The sequence below is a fragment of the Trichoderma gamsii genome, assembly GCF_001481775.2.
Source record: "Trichoderma gamsii strain T6085 chromosome Unknown Scaffold_23.2, whole genome shotgun sequence".
NCBI lineage: Eukaryota > Fungi > Ascomycota > Sordariomycetes > Hypocreales > Hypocreaceae > Trichoderma > Trichoderma gamsii.
The window spans coordinates 349,161-366,702 of NW_020171360.1; the positions used below are offsets into that span (position 1 = coordinate 349,161).

Sequence of the window (17,542 nt, forward strand, 5' to 3'; positions counted from 1 at the left end):
ACGAATTGCAGAGAGTGAGACTGTGTTTAGTTTCCGCTGCGTTCCGTGGTTCACGTCGGAAGCGACTTAAGCGACACAGACGGCGCGTGCCTATTGGATGCCCCCTTACCAAATTAGGCAATTCTCACCGTAATCACGATGTTCTTCCTGTAAGTCGTAATACCAACTTGTATAACATCTATATAGGAAATATATAGTCTAGTTGCTATTTTTCAATATTGTAGCTATATACTCATAAGTGGCTGTGGTGTTGGATCACTCAGGTTGCCTCAACTCTCAGCATACCAAAAAGGCCATCGCCTGTTGCAGGATATGGCTCCTAAATCCCAGCAGAAACTAAAAATTGCGACAGCGCAGGTCCATACAGTTCACGACTCTCAAAGGGCACTCGATGTGCTTGAAACTAGGGTGCGAAAATTGAGCGCTGAGCACGTGGATCTTGTGCTTTTCCCAGAAGTCTTTGTCGGCGGGTTTCCACGACTGTCTACCTTTGGCAATTCTGCAATCGGAACGTTTGGAGATGAAAAAGACTACAACCCATGGGTGAATCATTGGCGAGCATCTGCTGATCTTGGAGATACGCCTAAAGGAGCCGGTCAAAGATGGATAAAACGGGAACTGCCTCGACCTCCCAATCGTGCCTACAGGGGAGATGGAACGAGAGAGCGACTGGAGAAGATAGCAGCTGATACCGGCGTCTTCATAGTAGTTGGAGTTGTAGAAAGATCTGGCGGATCATTATACAGCTCTATTGTCTATATATGTCCCAGGCTGGGGATAATTGGCAAGAGACGCAAGGTAATGCCAACAGGGCTAGAGAGAGTTGCGTGGGGCCAGGGAAGCCCCTCGACACTTGAAGCGGTCTCAACGACAATCAGAGGAGTGAAGTTGAGAATGTCAGGTGAGTAATGAGATATTGCTTTGCGCTTTATCGAGAGGCAGAAAGCTAAAGATAAGGATCTAGCTGCAATTTGTTGGGAAAACTGGATGCCGCTGTTACGGCAAAGCATCTATAACCAAGGCATAAATCTGTTTCTGGGACCTACCGCACATGCTACAGAGATCTGGGTGCCATTGATGCAGACAATCGGAGTTGAATGCAACGCGTTTGTGTTATCAGCAACGCCTTGTATCAGGGCAAGCGACCTCCCAGAATGGATAACTGAGGCAGCTGAGCGCGGAGACGAGATAGTGAGCAGAGGAGGGTCGGTGATTGTGTCTCCCGGTGGCGATGTTCTCGGAGGCCCAGGGTGGGATAATGAGGATGAGATTTTTATCGCAGAAGTTGACTTTGCGGATTGTGAATCATCAGGAGATGACGGGGTGGCAATGGCTCATGCAAAGAACAACGGCTTTGTTTTCACCGTTGACGGGCTAGATATGCGTATTACATGATATGACACGCACACACAGCAAGATTAACTAAACAATGAATTAATCGTCAACAAATTCTCAGATCGATGACCTTGTGCACCAAAATTGGCTCAGCAGCCAAGTCAAAAGGCTAAGTGAAGGTTTCCTCTGTTGCACAAGTCTACCTTGGCCTTAGTAGATACTGCAACTTCGCTGTCAATGAGATGACCCAATCTGCTTCTACTCCCGCGGAGATCTGCTTTTTCACACCGTCGTTGATGCGCCACAATTATAATTCGCTTGCAAAGCATTGTCGCTTATGAAGCAAGTCCGCGCTTAATAATCAAGCTAAAAATGAAGCTATACACATACGAAATATAGCGTAATATAGCACTGAAGAGTGAGGGTCGATGTGTTTGTCCGTACTCCATATCCTTCTAATAGCATTTGTCTTGTCGCCGTTCGACGGAGAAGATTCAGCGACTGGGAAATAGGCCACAAGTAGACCGTGGGGCGTAAAGTTAGGCCAAAGCCGAAATTTCCGATCCAATAGCCACATACAGACTGCGGCTGGATTACAGTTTTGCTTTAGCCAAGATTTACAACTGAGTCGCGATTGGCCGCTAACAGACCACGAACTGGGTTAGAAGGAAGTGCTTACTTATACTGTGACGTCGATTGTCCAACTTCATTCTTAATTCGAAATCGATACATATATTCAAGCTTTGAGCATTAGCTGTATCTTGATAGCTTACCAGAGACATATTTTGTGCTCGCTGCCTTGACATCAGAGACCTCGCTACCATGGCCAAGACACTTCCTAAGGGCCTCTATGCCCCTCTCCCTGTATTTTTCAACGACCAAGACGAGATCGGTAAGCTGGCATTCAGCAACAGTTAGAAGCCAAATCTTTTATTGATAGATGAATTGTAGATTATGAAGCATTCGCGAAGCACGCGAAATGTAAGTACATTCAATTCAAATCGGAAGTGGACAGCGCAAAGAGCAGTGGAATATTACCGGCTGCTAATATGAGGAAAATAAGACGTCACCGCTCCTGGAGTCTTGCCCGTTGTTTCTGCAAGCATGGGCGAGGCGGTACACTTGGTTCGTTGGTGTCCGGAACGAATCTTTGTCCTTTTCGCTTCTTTGTTAACATCAAATTTCAGACTCCACAAGAGCGCGTAAAGCTGATCGAGACTCTACGAAGTGCTCTCGATTCCATTGGCTTACAAGAGACGCCAATTGTTGCCGGCGTAGGAGGCAATAGCACCCGTGAAACAATCCAGTTGGCTCGCGATGCTGCTGCAGCCGGCGCAAACTTTGCTCTTGTCATTGCTCCGGGATACTGGGCTGGTTATCTAAAAGGAAACCCGGCGGCGGCAAGAAAGTTCTTCGTTGATGTGGCTGCAGCCTCGCCAATCCCAGTGTATGCCCCCCTCCCGTCTGTTGCACGACAGGATCATTCGCTAATATTGACGTTGGAGATAGCGTCATATACAACTTCCCTCCTGTAGCAGGAGGAATAGATTTGGACAGCGATGATGTTGTAGAGATAGCAAGACTCGCGCCCAATATATGCGGCATCATGCTATCGTAGGCTCCCCAATCTTCATATGTCACATCCGCCTCTACTAACATGAACATAGATGCGGTAACGTAGGAAAGCTTGCAAGGATCACCGCTGTGCTCGACAATACCTCTTTCACAACACTTGCTGGTCTCATTGACTTTCTTCTCCCCTCTGTGGTAGTGGGATCCGCTGGAGCTATTAGTCCTCTACCCAATATTGCGCCGGTTCGTCAATTGTTTATAATTATGGAGGAATTAATGGCTAACATTGGGCTTAGAAGTTTTCCATGAATCTGTGGAAATTGACGCAAAATTTGGAAACAAAGGCCGATTTTACAAACGCACAGTTTGCTCAAGGACTCGCTTCTTTAGGAGAGGCTGCGCTGTTAAAGAGTGGCGTAAGTTTTAGTGCAAAGCCGTGCTTTACGTCCATCACAAGTTAACATTGGACAGGTTCCCGGATTAAAATCGTTGCTTAACAAGCAATTTGGATATTCCGCAGCACCCAGGTCGCCGCTTATGGCCTATGGCGATGTGAATGGCTTATCCGAAAATGAGCATATTGGCGACGTATTGAAGTTAGAGGAATCTTCATAACGCATGATGATAACTTCTTTCTATTGGCCTATTTATTCATCGCCTACTAATAACTAGTACCATAAACTTAAAGCTTTGGCAGGTTCTCCTTGATATACAGTGCAATGTTCGGGCGCTGTTCGAATGTCTCTTTGAACTTTATGATAGACGTTGACAGGTTTGCCTGTTCAAGGTGAAATTAGCGACAGCATATTCACCAAACCATAACCCAGAATGGTGCTTACTGGCAGAGTACCTGTCCTTTGGTCATTGTCAATAGACTGATAAACAGCAAAATCAGCGTAGGTGATTTTGTCACCCAGCAAGTAAGGGCCATCAATTTCGGCATAGTACTGGGCTATTGTGTCGTAATAACTTGGCACAAAGGTGTCCTTATACTCGTCTGTTTTTGTCCCCAGATTTTGAATCCATTTAAACTTTATACGTCAGTTTTGCCATACAAATGAAACAATGGGGGTACTCACTCGCCAATCAATGTAAACATCGGATACTGCGTCTACAATAAACTTTTCCCAGTTTGTTTCTCCATCATAGCGGCCAAGATCTCGGGCGATATAGCGTAAGGTTGGAATATGCTGGTGAAGTAAATCAATATCTCAAAGCCTTACTAAGTAACAAGTCAGAAGTCCATACCTGATTCAAAACTACACCCTTGTATTCTACTGCAGGGACTTTACCAGTCCTTGTAAGCCCCTTCCGCTTCAGTTCATCGCTGGTCTGGGGCCACGTGTCATCGCTAGGATATCGGATGTCTTGGTATTCAATTCCCGCATCTTTCAGAAAGAGACTTAATAGAAGGATTCAAAATGATGAGTGATTCAAGACATTAATCATATTTGATTTGTTGATCAGATAAGTCAGGGCACTCACTTGACTACTTCGCCACGACCGAGTCGGCCAATGGCCAAATAATGAAGAGCCGAAACGGAAGACCGAGCTGCCATAATGGAATTTGTGAACAAATTCATATGAGATGATTCGCAATGTGTGTGTTAACTCAAAGGTAACTCCGTAATCTTTGGTGCCCAGCTGTGAATCATAGGCTTCTTACGAAATGGATTTATCTCTCTACGCGTGCTTTGCATAAAGGGCGCCGATAACAAAGGAGTGGCGCCAACTATGCTGTATTACAAATCCAAGCCGCGAAGATCGATGAAACTATCTAGGAGGTGAATGCATCTCCGGTCCGCGTATAATAAAAGTTACTGAAAATCGGAATTCAGCAACCGAGTTTACCTAGAGCGAGTTAGACGACATAGCCGAGACTAGCGACAGTTTACAAGATGCGCTGATCCTCATGATCGTATGCTGTGGTAATGGCCAAAATGGAATCATAGAATGGATGGTTTTTAAATGAAAATATACATGACTCTGGACTAGATACGTAATGCTTTTATGTAGTTGAGCATTTAAGTAGACATTCTTTGTATTTGGCTTTGGCGGCATATGAGGTTCTAGAGTTGCAGAGTGAGCGCCGTTAACATTTGTCAGTACGAAATGTTTAAAAAAAAAAAATGAATCCTGACCATTACAATACAGGATAATTCAATCGCGATGCCGACGCCTCAAGCTTCTCAACTGACACTCTTTTACTCCCCGGCGGCTTGCTCCTTCGTTCCCCATGTCGCCCTCTGCGAGGCAGGACTGGATTTCCAGCTGGTTCTCACTAAAATTGGACATATGACGAAGGAATTCGAAGCCATCAACCCAAAACGACGAGTACCGGTGCTCATAATAAACAAAGAAGTGATTACTGAGATGTCCGCCGTCCTCACAGCAATCGCAACCGTTGCGCCGGAAGCACATATCTTTGGGAAAACTCCGCTCGAGAAAATCCGAGTCTACGAGTGGCTCAACTACCTCTCGACAACAGCGCATGGTCAAGCCGTTGCAGAAATATGGCGAACTGAGAGGTTCACAAACAATCCAGAGATCTATCCTCAACTTCGGGCCAAGGGATACGAAACTATGCGAGAAATTTTCGCTCACATAGAAGCTAAATTTATCGAAGGAAACGTCACAGAATTTGCAGTGGGAAACGCTTTTACTGCTGCTGATTCTTTCCTCACGGTTTTATATCTCTGGGCAATCCGATTCAAAGAGGTTACGATTGACATTGATAACGACTATCCCGTATATGCGGGCTACGTGAAAAGAATGCTCGCAAGAGACGCCTTTATTCAAGGTAGAAGGATTCATAAACTGTGAAAATAAGGGTATATAGTATCATAAAGTTAGTTTATTATATTCTTATCCTGCAACAACCCTGGGAGTTGCATCATATCTCACAGCCGGAAAAGGCAACCCGAGGAACACATATAAGTAGTAGAGGTACAATGACTAACGGAAACTTCCCGACCGGTTTGATTCCAATTAAATTGTGGTACTAAGTCAATCTCCGCTGTTTATGTTGGATCATCGGATTACCCACCTGGCGCCGGCTGGTAGCGTTCCCCTTAAAATAAACATATTTCCTGGCTTGATTCACGATTAGCTGTTTCTATTTCACTTCTTTGAGTATAGTTCCCGGTGGCATATAGCGTCTAATTTATCTGCCATCAAGATACACAGGATGATGGAAACTTGTCAGATCGAGCATGAGCTCTCCGAGCTCCACGAAAGACAAGCCACAGACGGCGCGGTATCGAACTTGGTCGAGTCTCCTCATTCCAAGGCGGCAACGAGCCCTATTCCGTCGAGAAACAATGTTGGTAAAAGACCAGATTGCTTCAAAAACACTTTTCAAGAGATTTGTTTCATTTTAATGGCCACGCTGGCCCTAGCAGCGAACAGTCTCGTCACTGGTGCCATGATAATTGTCACAGCTTCAATCGGAAGAGACCTGCACATGACACAGGCTCAAATAACTTGGATTAGTGCCGCAACGACGTGAGCACATCTTATCTCCCTATGGATTTAAGCCTTTTTATGTCTTTTGTTACTGTATTTATGCTGTGGCTAAAGTTGTATCCAGTCTTTCTGCAGGAGCCCTTCAATTGCCTCTAGGCCAGCTTACCGATCTTCTCGGCCGCAAGGCTTTCTTCATTGCGGGTATGGTTGGCTTTAGCGTAAGCAGCCTCATACTAGGATTTTCTCGAAATCCGTTCTGGATGAACATTCTGTGTGGCTTTCTTGGCCTCTTCTCAGCTGTGATTGTCCCACCGGCGATTGGAATACTCGGAGCGGCGTACGCGGAGCCGTCAAAGCGCAAGAATTGGGCATTTGCGTGTTTCAGCGCGGGCAACCCTGTCGGATTCGGACTCGGCAGTATCATCATGGGAATATCTGCTAGGATATTTGACTGGCGTGCGGGCTTTTTCTTCTTCACCATCCTCTGGGGACTATTAGCCATCGTGTCAATCTGGGTTGTGCCTGACATCGAAGCCTATGAGCCTGGGCCATTTGGGCAAGATTACGTGCCGGTCTTAGGCAATTCGATATCGTCGGAACTGCTTTGATAATCGTTGGCGTTGGGCTATTTATAACGGGTCTGACGTATGTCGATAATTCACAGCTAATACGGGAAGATGTTTGCTGACGTGATATGTAGACTTGGGCCCGGAGACGGCTGGAAATCCGCCCATGTTATTGTAATTTTAATTATTGGCTTCTTCCTACTCGTAGGATTTGTTATCTGGGAAAGAATTTGCCTAAACCCTTTGATGCCGCTTCATATTTGGAGGGATAGGGGATTTTCCTTTGTGAGTTTTGCATATTTCTAGTTGGCCGCTCGGTTGTATCATGAAGTCTGACCTGCGTCTAGTTAATGCCTGTTTCTATATTTGGTGTCATGGCTATGCTTTCATCGAATTTTTGGCTTGCCCTATTCATCCAGGAAGTCCATCACCGTTCCGCTCTAGTAGTTGCTGTATAACTTTTACCGCAGGTCATATCTGCAATTATTTCTAATATCGTAGCCGTAAATATTCTTCACCGAGTCAACAATAGCCTCATCATGGTGTTTGGTGCCGTCATGTATCTCGTTGCGAATCTGTTACTTGCTGTTTAGAATCCTTTAGCAACATATTGGGCCTTTATTTTCCCGTCGTTATTGATAAATGTGATGGGACTTGATCTGTAGTTCAATGTCACTAATGTGAGTAGTTGCGTTCCCCTGGTGAACTTCCTGTCTAATTGCTATATAGATGTATGTTATGTAATCGCTTCTATTTCACCAATAGTCATTAGCCGGTGGCATCTTCAATATGTTCATTCGCTTGGGCACGACTATTGTTTTCGGAATGTCCACGGCAGTATATAGCTCAGTTAAAGATACACCGGGAGGAGAAGATAATGTATTCAAGCCGTTTCGGAGCGCATTTTATGTTTCTCTAGGGTTTGCTGCTTTGGCTTGCTTATTTGTACCTTTTCTACGTATTGGTACGCAAGGAAACTCTCCAAAAGAAGAGTAACAAGTACCAGTATATAGCTCACTTATGTATAGAGTCGCAGCGTAACGTTGTGGCTCTCTCAAGTTTCTATTTGTGTTAACCTGTAGTCAAAAAGCAAAGAGATTGTTTAGTCCAGAACTCACTGAATTGACTAAAACACGAAATGAATGGCAAGGACATTCACTAATGCTTGGTGCGCTGACTACTCGTAGAGAGTTATGATTAAAGATAGCCACACTTATAACAAAATGAAACACATTTCGTCGTCTCTTCAAACTGCCGACCTCAATTGCCACAGCTCGCTTTGAGGTTCCATAGCACAATAATTTTGGTGAGCAATCTTGCGTCAGGGCACAGATCGACTTTCGGCTTTCGGCATCTCCCATAAGCAAAACGTACTGTTCTCATTGGGCCTCGCTTTTCGCTCACTGCGTACAGAAAGCGGCGAAAGCGGCATTAGTGCTGACTTTCTGCACATGAGGAATCTTTTTAGCCGGCTCGACGTTATGTAATAGTCGCCCAGCTAATAGCTACAGCTGAGATTTGCCGATGTGGCTTCCGCCCGATTATAGGGCTTCTATGGTCTACGCTGTTGCTCTGTAATTAATCATCACGGTACGTCATGCGGTGGTGTCATTCCTAGTGTCGTTGGTTTATATGTATATGTAGACTTGAGCTGAAACGCGTAAATACATACACCATTTCGGGTCGATAAAACTTGTTCACAGAAAGGAAGAAAGAGACCTACGAGTCTGCCAACGTGAATTATACTACTCGCCAGCAGGTAAAACCGGAACATTTTACAGCTGTAACAATTGCACATCTTTGCACTCATGGCTGTGTCAATATCAGGTCTTCAAGGATGGCATCCCGGAGAAGTTGCCATGCAGTCGAAATTAGGCTTTGCGGAAGCAATGGCTTCTTCATGGCACCTAATCGAAGACAGAATGCGCGAACAACATCGCATTTTCCACACAAGGAACTTGCCCTTTATCCCGATAACCACCACAGACGATGAGGGGCGGCCATGGGCTTCGCTTGTTGCTGGCGCCGATGGAGAAATTGGATTCGTAGAGGGTCCTGATCTAAAAACCCTCATCATCAACGCAAGACTATGGCCTGGAGAGCCATTGTTGGACACACTCAATAAATGGGTTGACGGAGATGGCCAGACTCCGACCGCACCAGAGAGGTATTTAACCGCCGGCATAGGTATCGAGTTTCCCACTCGAAGACGCAATAAGTTTGCGGGATACATAAAGGACGTAAAGCGAACGACAGACATGGACTTTAGACTGAATTTGCAGGTTAATCAAACGACTGGGTAAGTCTCGGAGGCCAATCTCATTGTGTCACTTTTTCTTCGGGAGGGGATTCTAACGTCATCGTTGTAGAAACTGCCCTAAATACATCAACATTAGAAAGCTTGTGGGCTGTAAAACAACCAACCCAACCATTGCATACGAGAAGCGGCATATGGCGCAGTTTGAGAGACTTCCCCAAGAAGTTATCGATTTCATTACAAGTGCTGATACCGTATTCATTGGTTCAGTCTACCGATCCGACCCGGTCACAGCAGCGAAGTTTCCATCACATGCAGGGTCGAATGCACGAGGCGGATTGCCAGGGTTTATGCGAGTCAGTCCGTCGGATGGATGTTCAGTGGTTCTGCCTGACTACTCCGGGAATCGATTTATGTCTAGTCTCGGCAATGTTGAGTCGAGCAAGCAGATGGCCCTCACCATTGTCTCTTTTACAACTGGTGATATCCTGTATCTTACTGGAACGGCGGAAAACCTTGTCGGTCCTCCTGCTCTCGAAGTCATGGTCAAGCACGCAAGCCTCACTGTGTTGAAAACTAAAGGATTCATCTTCGTTCGGGACGCCCTTCCCGTACGGCAGCAGTTTGGCACAGAGATCGAGCGCAGCCCGTACAGTCCTAAAGTCAAATACCTTGTCGAAGAGCCTGAGGGCCAAGCAAGCGCCGCTGGACTGCACAAAGCTAAATTGACCAGTGCAACACAGCTCTCGCATGATCTTGCTGTTTTTAGATTCAAAGTTACCTCGAAGCCTGGCGCTGAACCAATCAAGATACGGCCCGGACAAGCTATCGCTTTGGACTTCATGGACTGGATAGGGCCTCCGGCATATCAACACATGGCCAACTCTGCACCTGGGTCGGTCAATGATGATAGAATACGGACCTGGACTGTTTCAAGTACTCACGAGAATCGGGACGTTACTTGGTTCGATCTCACGATGCGCGAGATGAAAGGAGGCGCGGTCACTGGGGCGCTGTTCGATGTATTGAGGAGGCATTCTTCCAACCAATGGGAAAAGCCCATAACGATTACCGAAGATGTTGTCTGCGAAGTCGTCGGTGTAACGGGTGACTTTTTCTTGGGAGATGAAAACGTCAATATGCTCTGGGTTGCTGGTGGTATTGGCATCACCCCTTTCCTCGCCATGTTTAGCGCGTTGTCTGAACGAAAAACAAAAGCGGATGGCGATGTCGTACTCGCCTTATCAACACGAGAACCCGAAATGATGCTGAGACTGGTCCAGGCTTCTCTCCGAAATGCACTCTTGAAGGTCAGGCTGCGAATCGATATTTTCACAGGCAAAGAGCACGTAGATATGGATGGCATCGATCAGCAGAATATACAGATTAAGATTCACAAGGGTCGACTGACGATGGGTTATTTTCCAGAGGTGGCAAGCGATCGAGATGTTTTAATATGTGGTCCGGGCGGATTCGGAGATTTGGCAATGGACGGGCTGAGAGCCGCGGGAGTACCGGACGAAAAGATGTTACGAGAAGGATTTTATTGATGTGGCAACGAATGGGAAAAGGGGGATTGATTGGCGTTATGGGGTGGAAACGATATTGGATAGCACATGAGTTTCATTCAACGATGAGTTTAAACGACTTTTATGATGTACAACTACTCAAATTTTATTGATATAATCATCCTACGTGTTCGCATTCTCCGTTTTTTTCACCATGATGGCTTGCTCGCAGATGAACAAGGACGGCCACAATACCATTGGACTTGATCTTCATGAATAAAAGCATTTATTGCTCTATATCAGCGACTCGATAACATCGCTCGTCATATGTGACAGTTGACTAGATTAAAAAAGAGATACACCTCGGCTATTGTGCAGCTTAAGCGATATAGGCGAGATACACGATTAGTAAACTCGGTGAAGTCGGCGGGCGCCATTGGCATTCTTTAGCGGTCCGTGGTAGGAAGAATATCTTAATTAGGCCTCGATTCCAGGGTTCATTTTATGGCTTTTGCTGTCTTTGGCCTTATTTTACTGTCTAATACCTAGGCTTTCACAGCAAACATTTGCGGCTCTCTACCCATCCTTGTACCTTTCAAGCTAAAGAGTGAGATTACACTACCAAGGCATAGCAGTTCAAAAACTTTCAGTTGCCGGCATATCTAGTTCGCCGGTCTGATTATCAATTTCTAACCATGGCTATCGCTCCCGGTTCACCTGTGAAACTATGGTATTCGCCTGGAGCCTGCTCTTTTGCTGCTCATATAGCACTTCTTGAAGCTGGGCTTCAACCCGAGCTAATTCTTGCTCAAACGGGCAAGATGACGGAAGAGTTTGCTCACGTGAATCCTAAAATGAGAGTCCCGGTCTTGGCAGTTGGCGACGAAGTTATCACCGAAATGCCAGCTATCCTTACAGCTATCTCGGCATTGAACCCTACTCGCCAATTACTGGGACAGAATACAGCAGAGATTGTTCGTTCATACGAGTGGTTGAACTATCTCTCCGGTACGCTACACGGACAAGGATATGGAGGACTCTGGAGACCGGAGAGGTTTGTGAGTGATGAATCGTTACATGCGGCAGTCCAGGAGAGAGCGAGGCAGACCATCAAAGATTGCTGTGCTTTTATAGATGGCAAACTCAGCGAATCCAAGAGCACCAATTCCGTGGGAGATTCCTTTACAGGCGTAGATGCCTTTCTAATGGTATTCTATATGTGGGGATTCAGGGCTAACATCAACATGGACACCGACTACCCGGCATATGCAGCATTGGCCCATCGCCTCTTGCAAAGGGAGTCTGTAATCGAGGCTCGAAAGGTCCATGTACATATGTGTTAGTAGGATTGTGTTATAATCTAACACTGATAGTTATAATAATAAGCCTATAGGGTAGGCAGCTTTGGATTAACTTGGGACTAAATAATTAATTAATTATAAGTGTGACAAACCGTACACTAGATAGTTAGTAATACAAGGGATTCCTAAGGGATAAACCTAGAGTTTAGTTCCAGGTATATATTAGCGGATTAATTAAGAAGCTTTTAGGTAATATAGGTAATAGTTAATAAATATCACTGAAGAGAGCTATAGATAGAGACAATGGTGCAAGTCAAGATTGACAGGCATTGAAAGTCGGGCTTCAATTATCTCGCTCTTAACTAGGTATGAAATCAAGCATCAAGGTATTCGTGCTAACTGCAGTTGCAATTAGCTATTATAATTGGCGTGATGCAGCTCTATAATATTTCCCATGCGGTCCCAACCCCAACCTTGTGATGAGATATTTAAGAACTTTTTTTCAATACGATATTCCACCAAGTTATGTATATAAAACTCTACCCTTTGAAATCTCGATGCCCATGTCCAAGGCCCAGAGCTATATTCTTCCGCTCTCTTGCTACACACTGATCGATAAAGTATTCTGGTAAATGCCGAGTCTCTATATAGTAAACGCTTTTCATCAGAACCTCATTCGCTTTCCGCAGGTATTCTTTGCTGAACGTGGACCAAAGATCTTTATCTACTTCGGAATCCATTTCCGGAAGTGGATAGTATGGATCGTTTTCAAAGAATGCAAGGACTAGTTGGCTGATAACATCTTCCGGGCGTTCCAAGAGTGCTTTCTCTGACCAACGATTGCAAAGGTTGAAATCAAGGATCCACATTCTATGTGTTCGTTGTGGTAAGAGAATAGTGTTGGAGTATCCGGGTTCAGCTTCTTCTAATACAGGGATTTGTTGTGAAAGGATATCAGTGGCTTGCTGCGTATGCGCAGAGCCAATCTCCCCTCCCAGAACAAATTCAACGTCATAAGCGTCCACGTGAGCAGCCCAATGAATAATAGCGAGAGCTTCGGCAATATCAGTAGCATATTTTTTCACAGGGAGGTCTAGATCGATCATTTGATCAAGGCATAGATTGTAGTTGCGGAGAGAGAAATTTGGCGGCGGAGGAGCGTTCGAGTTACGACGTCGACCCAGGTATATTCGTAGAAGACAGTCTCTATTGGTAGGATTTGATATAACGTCTTCTTTTAGACTTTCTGGGCAGTAGATGTCTATCAACGCATGGCGGAGCACTTGTGGCAGCTGGGGAATACGCTGCGTGACAAGGCCCATAGATGGAAGTGGAAACGTGCTGCTGCGCTCCATGAAGAGAGGTTTGTTGGCATCCCACCAAGTGGCATCTGTTTTAGAAATAAAAGTATATACGAGCGGCAAAAGACATTCTGGTTGAATGGTTTGCTTGTTAAATGCTCTATAAACGCGCAGGTGACAGAGAAAGTCATTCCAAAGGCCCTCGTGAAAATGTGGACGTGAGACTTTAATCACAGTCGTGGTGCCAGGCTTGGAGAAAACGAGGCCGCACTGACCAAACCCAATTTTTCGATAGCCTATACCAAGATTGAATATGTCATGATTCGCTGAACCCAGTGAAGGAGTGACGCTGACAGTTGACTGTGGTTGGAGAAGAAGCGACAAGATGTCCTTACTGGGAATTTTCTCAGTAAGTCGAGCAGCAGTTTCAATGGCTTGGCTATTCTGACGATCAAGTAACTCAGACAATTGGTCTGTTGCATGGAAGTTGATTTCTTGCATCTCTGGAAATTGCAAATCTTTTGGCATAGCTGAAATTGTATCGCGATGCGTACCAAATGTTAAATATTATTGAATGGAGAATTGAAATTATTATTGAAAAGGTAGATTTTGTTGTTTAATTAATCTTCTGCCTAATTTAGGCAGCAGTTCTAGCTTACTTGTCGGTCCATATTGGCGCTGCTTGATGATAAATTTACCCAGTAAACTTGATGATAAATTTACCCAGTAAACTTGATGATAAATTTACCCAGTAAAATGTAAGCCGAATGATCATGGTTTAGTGTCTGAAAGGCATCTGCCTCGCCTCTATCATTCTTAGACTAGTTCTAATGAATTTTCTGGTGGTTTTGGATGTTGCGATTGTTGCTATGACAATTCCACGCATAACTAATGAGCTTTACTCCCTTGATTAGGTGGTATGGAATAGGTCGGTTTCTTAAGCACATGGGCTAAAGTGTATAAGTGTTTTTATTCCAAGTAAGCTTCATCACTTTTATTGCTATCTTCGAAATTGGCAGTCTGCTTTGTTGCGTGGCATATAACAGTATCATGAGGCCCTTCTGAGAAGATCCTGGTAATTTGCTTCAACTGTAATTGGTCTTAGTGTAAGCAGCGGAGATGGAATAGCTGTTGGTAAGGAGGCTAACCAGTGTAGGGCTGCATTGTAGCGTTGTGTTGTAATTGCACACTTGTGAGATCAATTTTCTCTATATTGCTGACCCAAGAATAGCTTGGACGAAGCTCTTTGAATCTGTGAGATTGAAGAAGCTTATGAAAGTAGCAATGGAGCTATAGATAGAGACGGTGGTGCAAGTCAGGATTGACAGGCATTGAAAGTCGGGCTTCAACTATCTCAACCCCGCATTAGAAGTTACCTAGGTAAGTAGGCCATGTAAACACGTAGGTAAACGTGATTAGAACGTTGTATGTGTACCCAGCTTACCTGATTAATTGCAGGATGAATGCAAAAATGTTGTTTCCGTAGATAAACTCGACCAACTGAATTTATGCCTTTCAATTCATCTCATAGGAATCACCTAGCTTATAATACTGCGAAACTCCGCTCTGCATGCACAGCACACTGGGGCCTTGTCAATTATAGTGGCAACTCTAGTGCTCTTTGATGCTGCGTCCCCATCACGATTGGATTGTTCCAAGATATTGTAGATTCAGAATATCTCATACCGGTTCTAAGACAATTGTCTACTCGTCTCAATAACCTCGGAAGATCAAGTATTACTCAACACATGGTTTCACCGATACTGGCTTGCTCGAAACTCGTAGACGGCTTGTCGTAAAGGCGTTTGGTCGGCGTGTTGTGGGGTAAAGTGTTATAGTTTCAATCAGAAAGTTACAGCGTGTTTACTCATCTCTTAAATCCGATACCAAAGCTGTTTTCCCCGCAGTATTGCTTTTATTTTTTCTCTCCCGAAACCTCGTTATTTTAATTGCTCACTATACACAAATTATCTGATCATGGCTAGTAGCTCTTTTCCGCTCTCGAGGTCATTCGGATCCTTGGACGAGTATGCCAAAGCCAGAGAGTCCCTCGTGAGGGCTGAGAAGGCGCACGGCTATGAAGGCCTAGTCCAGAGAACGAGTCTGGAATCGGCAGCTGAGGACATTATCCAGCAACTCAAGGCTTGGGAAGATGAAAATATTTATGGTATCAAGAGCGACGGGTCTGGTTTCGAGGCAGGCCATCGGTTTTTCCACGGGTTGGATGTAGCACCGACGAGCAAGCTGTTTGAGGCTGCCGTCAAGGCCCCCAAAGGCTGTCTTTTACATTGCCATTACGACTGTCTTTTACCTCCGGATACAGCTCTCAGCGATGCTCGCAACCAGCCGAACCTTTATATCAAGGCTGACGTGCCATTGGTCTCTGAAGGGCTCTTTGCTTATGCATTACCACAGTTTGATGTGTTTAGCCAAGATATACCACTAGTTGACTCTAGCAACATGTTCAGCAAGGGTTATATAGCCGGATCCTGGATGCGCTATTCGGAATTCCTGGCTAGATTTCCAGGCGGAGCTGCAAAAGCAGAAGCATGGCTGCATAAGAGAATGGTGTTGAAACCAGAGGACTCTTATCACCCGAAGCAGACAGTTGATGGGTGAGTGTGGGCAAAACTACGACTGATTACAAAAGTAAGTCAAAGTTGTTAACGGTTTTAGCATTTGGCAACAATTCATCCGCTCAGTAACAGTTATTCGATCGATGCTCGGATATGAAACTGCGTACAGAGAACAATTTCGAAGAGTATTGTGGAAGTTTGCACAAGACGGCATCATGTATGCAGAGATTCGAGTAGCGCTCAATTATGGCTTCGCTATCAAGTCTGATGATGGTACTCGGGAACTCAAGCAAAAGGAAGCTTTGGAGATTTTCCAGAGCGTCCTCAAAGAAGAAATCCCAAAGATTCACGCCGCGGGCCATGTATTTTATGGTGTCAAGGTTATCTATGCGTGTATGAGGTCTTCTTCCAGAGAGGCCATGCTATGGTGCATGGACAACTGCATCGAAATGAAGCAGCTGTTCCCCGATTTAATTTGCGGTGAGACACCAGGTGTTCAATTTACTTTCCAAAGCTAACAAAGTAACTAGCATTTGATATGCAAGGTCAAGAAGATACTGGCCACCCGCTCTCTTACTGGGTCGCCGATCTTCTCGATATGCGCGCCAAAATCACTCAGTTGAATCTTGATTTGCCATTCATCTTTCATGCTGGAGAGACACTTGATCACGGTGGGGAGACTGACTCAAACTTGTATGATGCTATCCTTCTTGACACGAAGCGCATCGGTCACGGTTTCAGCATTACCAAGCATCCGCTTCTGATGCAGCTTTGCAAAGAGAGGCAAATCGCAATTGAGACTTGCCCCATTTCTAACGAAGTGTTGGGATTGGTCCCTACAACGAAATCTCACCATTTACCAGTGCTCTTGGCAAATTGTGTACCCTGCACCGTCAACAGTGATGATCCCGGATCTTGGGAGTAAGTACTTCCGTCGGTATCTAAATGGTGATGTTAATACTAACTTATACAGAGCGAGCATGCTATCCCATGACTTTCATCAAGCAATGATGGGCAGTGAAAACATGACGCTCATGGGCTGGCGAACCATCGCAGAATGGAGTATCTCGTACAGCTGCACAAGTGAAGCGACGAAGAAGGAGATGCTAAACGACTACAGAAACAAATGGACAGAATTCTGTCAATGGATTATTGATACAAATGGAAAGAAATAGAGTTATCTGAAACGGATGTAGGAATAGGGTTTGCTTTGGTTGGTCAAGGAGTTCAACAATACTGATACTCATTCTCAACGGAGTATTATTGGATGGTTCAAGGAATTCAACAGCAATAGTACTCATTTTCAACGGAGTATTTGGTGGTATAGCATTGATTGATTTTCTTTCTTGGTATTTCAACACTTTATGAGTCAATTTCATGGGCGCTGTCACTCAACATTTGGCAGCAAGATACCCAAGAGTAGATCGATATATATATATTTGAATAGCTGTTTGCAAATCACTTTTGTTATTCTGTAACCGCTAAAGCTGTTGTTGCAAAGATAAGCATGAAGTCTGCGCACAATCACGCCTTTCTATCGATGCCTTAAGTCGATGATTATATGGACTCATATCTTAGGTTAGTTTAGTTTTATGTAACGAAATATACAGTCCGTTTAAGCTAGTTCGAAGATGTTGAGAAGTCTTAGCGATCAAGTTATA

General features: G+C 44.8%; 9 protein-coding genes across 9 annotated transcripts; 6 read left to right on the plus strand and 3 right to left on the minus strand.

The window, feature by feature from the left end:
- Positions 1-138: 138 nt before the first annotated feature.
- Positions 139-1,395, plus strand: TGAM01_v206743 (hypothetical protein; the record flags this gene model as incomplete). Its single annotated transcript, XM_018806877.1, has 3 exons — positions 139-149; positions 240-901; positions 1,061-1,395. 3 exons carry the CDS (start codon positions 139-141, stop codon positions 1,393-1,395), a joined length of 1,008 nt encoding a protein of 335 aa, XP_018659967.1.
- Positions 1,396-2,157: 762 nt separating this feature from the next.
- TGAM01_v206744 (dihydrodipicolinate synthase) lies at positions 2,158-3,522 on the plus strand (the record flags this gene model as incomplete). Its single annotated transcript, XM_024549936.1, has 6 exons — positions 2,158-2,227; positions 2,287-2,782; positions 2,845-2,949; positions 3,003-3,150; positions 3,204-3,323; positions 3,379-3,522. 6 exons carry the CDS (start codon positions 2,158-2,160, stop codon positions 3,520-3,522), a joined length of 1,083 nt encoding a protein of 360 aa, XP_024405322.1.
- A 67-nt stretch (positions 3,523-3,589) lies between these two features.
- Positions 3,590-4,466, minus strand: TGAM01_v206745 (hypothetical protein; the record flags this gene model as incomplete). Its single annotated transcript, XM_018806875.1, has 5 exons — positions 3,590-3,685; positions 3,747-3,938; positions 3,987-4,097; positions 4,156-4,309; positions 4,393-4,466. The coding sequence occupies 5 exons, from the start codon at positions 4,464-4,466 to the stop codon at positions 3,590-3,592; spliced, it is 627 nt and encodes a 208-aa protein (XP_018659965.1).
- Positions 4,467-5,076: 610 nt separating this feature from the next.
- TGAM01_v206746 (hypothetical protein) lies at positions 5,077-6,980 on the plus strand (the record flags this gene model as incomplete). The annotated part of the gene is made up of 3 exons (XM_018806874.1): positions 5,077-5,655; positions 6,113-6,411; positions 6,497-6,980. The coding sequence occupies 3 exons, from the start codon at positions 5,077-5,079 to the stop codon at positions 6,978-6,980; spliced, it is 1,362 nt and encodes a 453-aa protein (XP_018659964.1).
- Positions 6,981-7,952: 972 nt separating this feature from the next.
- Positions 7,953-8,299, minus strand: TGAM01_v206747 (hypothetical protein; the record flags this gene model as incomplete). Its single annotated transcript, XM_024549937.1, has 2 exons — positions 7,953-8,000; positions 8,057-8,299. 2 exons carry the CDS (start codon positions 8,297-8,299, stop codon positions 7,953-7,955), a joined length of 291 nt encoding a protein of 96 aa, XP_024405323.1.
- Positions 8,300-8,746: 447 nt separating this feature from the next.
- On the plus strand, positions 8,747-10,745 carry TGAM01_v206748 (hypothetical protein; the record flags this gene model as incomplete). The annotated part of the gene is made up of 2 exons (XM_024549938.1): positions 8,747-9,237; positions 9,308-10,745. The coding sequence occupies 2 exons, from the start codon at positions 8,747-8,749 to the stop codon at positions 10,743-10,745; spliced, it is 1,929 nt and encodes a 642-aa protein (XP_024405324.1).
- Positions 10,746-11,398: 653 nt separating this feature from the next.
- On the plus strand, positions 11,399-12,046 carry TGAM01_v206749 (hypothetical protein; the record flags this gene model as incomplete). Its single annotated transcript, XM_018806872.1, has 1 exon — positions 11,399-12,046. The coding sequence occupies one exon, from the start codon at positions 11,399-11,401 to the stop codon at positions 12,044-12,046; it is 648 nt and encodes a 215-aa protein (XP_018659962.1).
- A 497-nt stretch (positions 12,047-12,543) lies between these two features.
- On the minus strand, positions 12,544-13,833 carry TGAM01_v206750 (hypothetical protein; the record flags this gene model as incomplete). Its single annotated transcript, XM_018806871.2, has 1 exon — positions 12,544-13,833. One exon carries the CDS (start codon positions 13,831-13,833, stop codon positions 12,544-12,546), a length of 1,290 nt encoding a protein of 429 aa, XP_018659961.2.
- A 1,449-nt stretch (positions 13,834-15,282) lies between these two features.
- TGAM01_v206751 (hypothetical protein) lies at positions 15,283-17,056 on the plus strand (the record flags this gene model as incomplete). The annotated part of the gene is made up of 4 exons (XM_024549939.1): positions 15,283-15,920; positions 16,051-16,361; positions 16,412-16,802; positions 16,855-17,056. 4 exons carry the CDS (start codon positions 15,283-15,285, stop codon positions 17,054-17,056), a joined length of 1,542 nt encoding a protein of 513 aa, XP_024405325.1.
- Between the last annotated feature and the right edge of the window lie 486 nt (positions 17,057-17,542).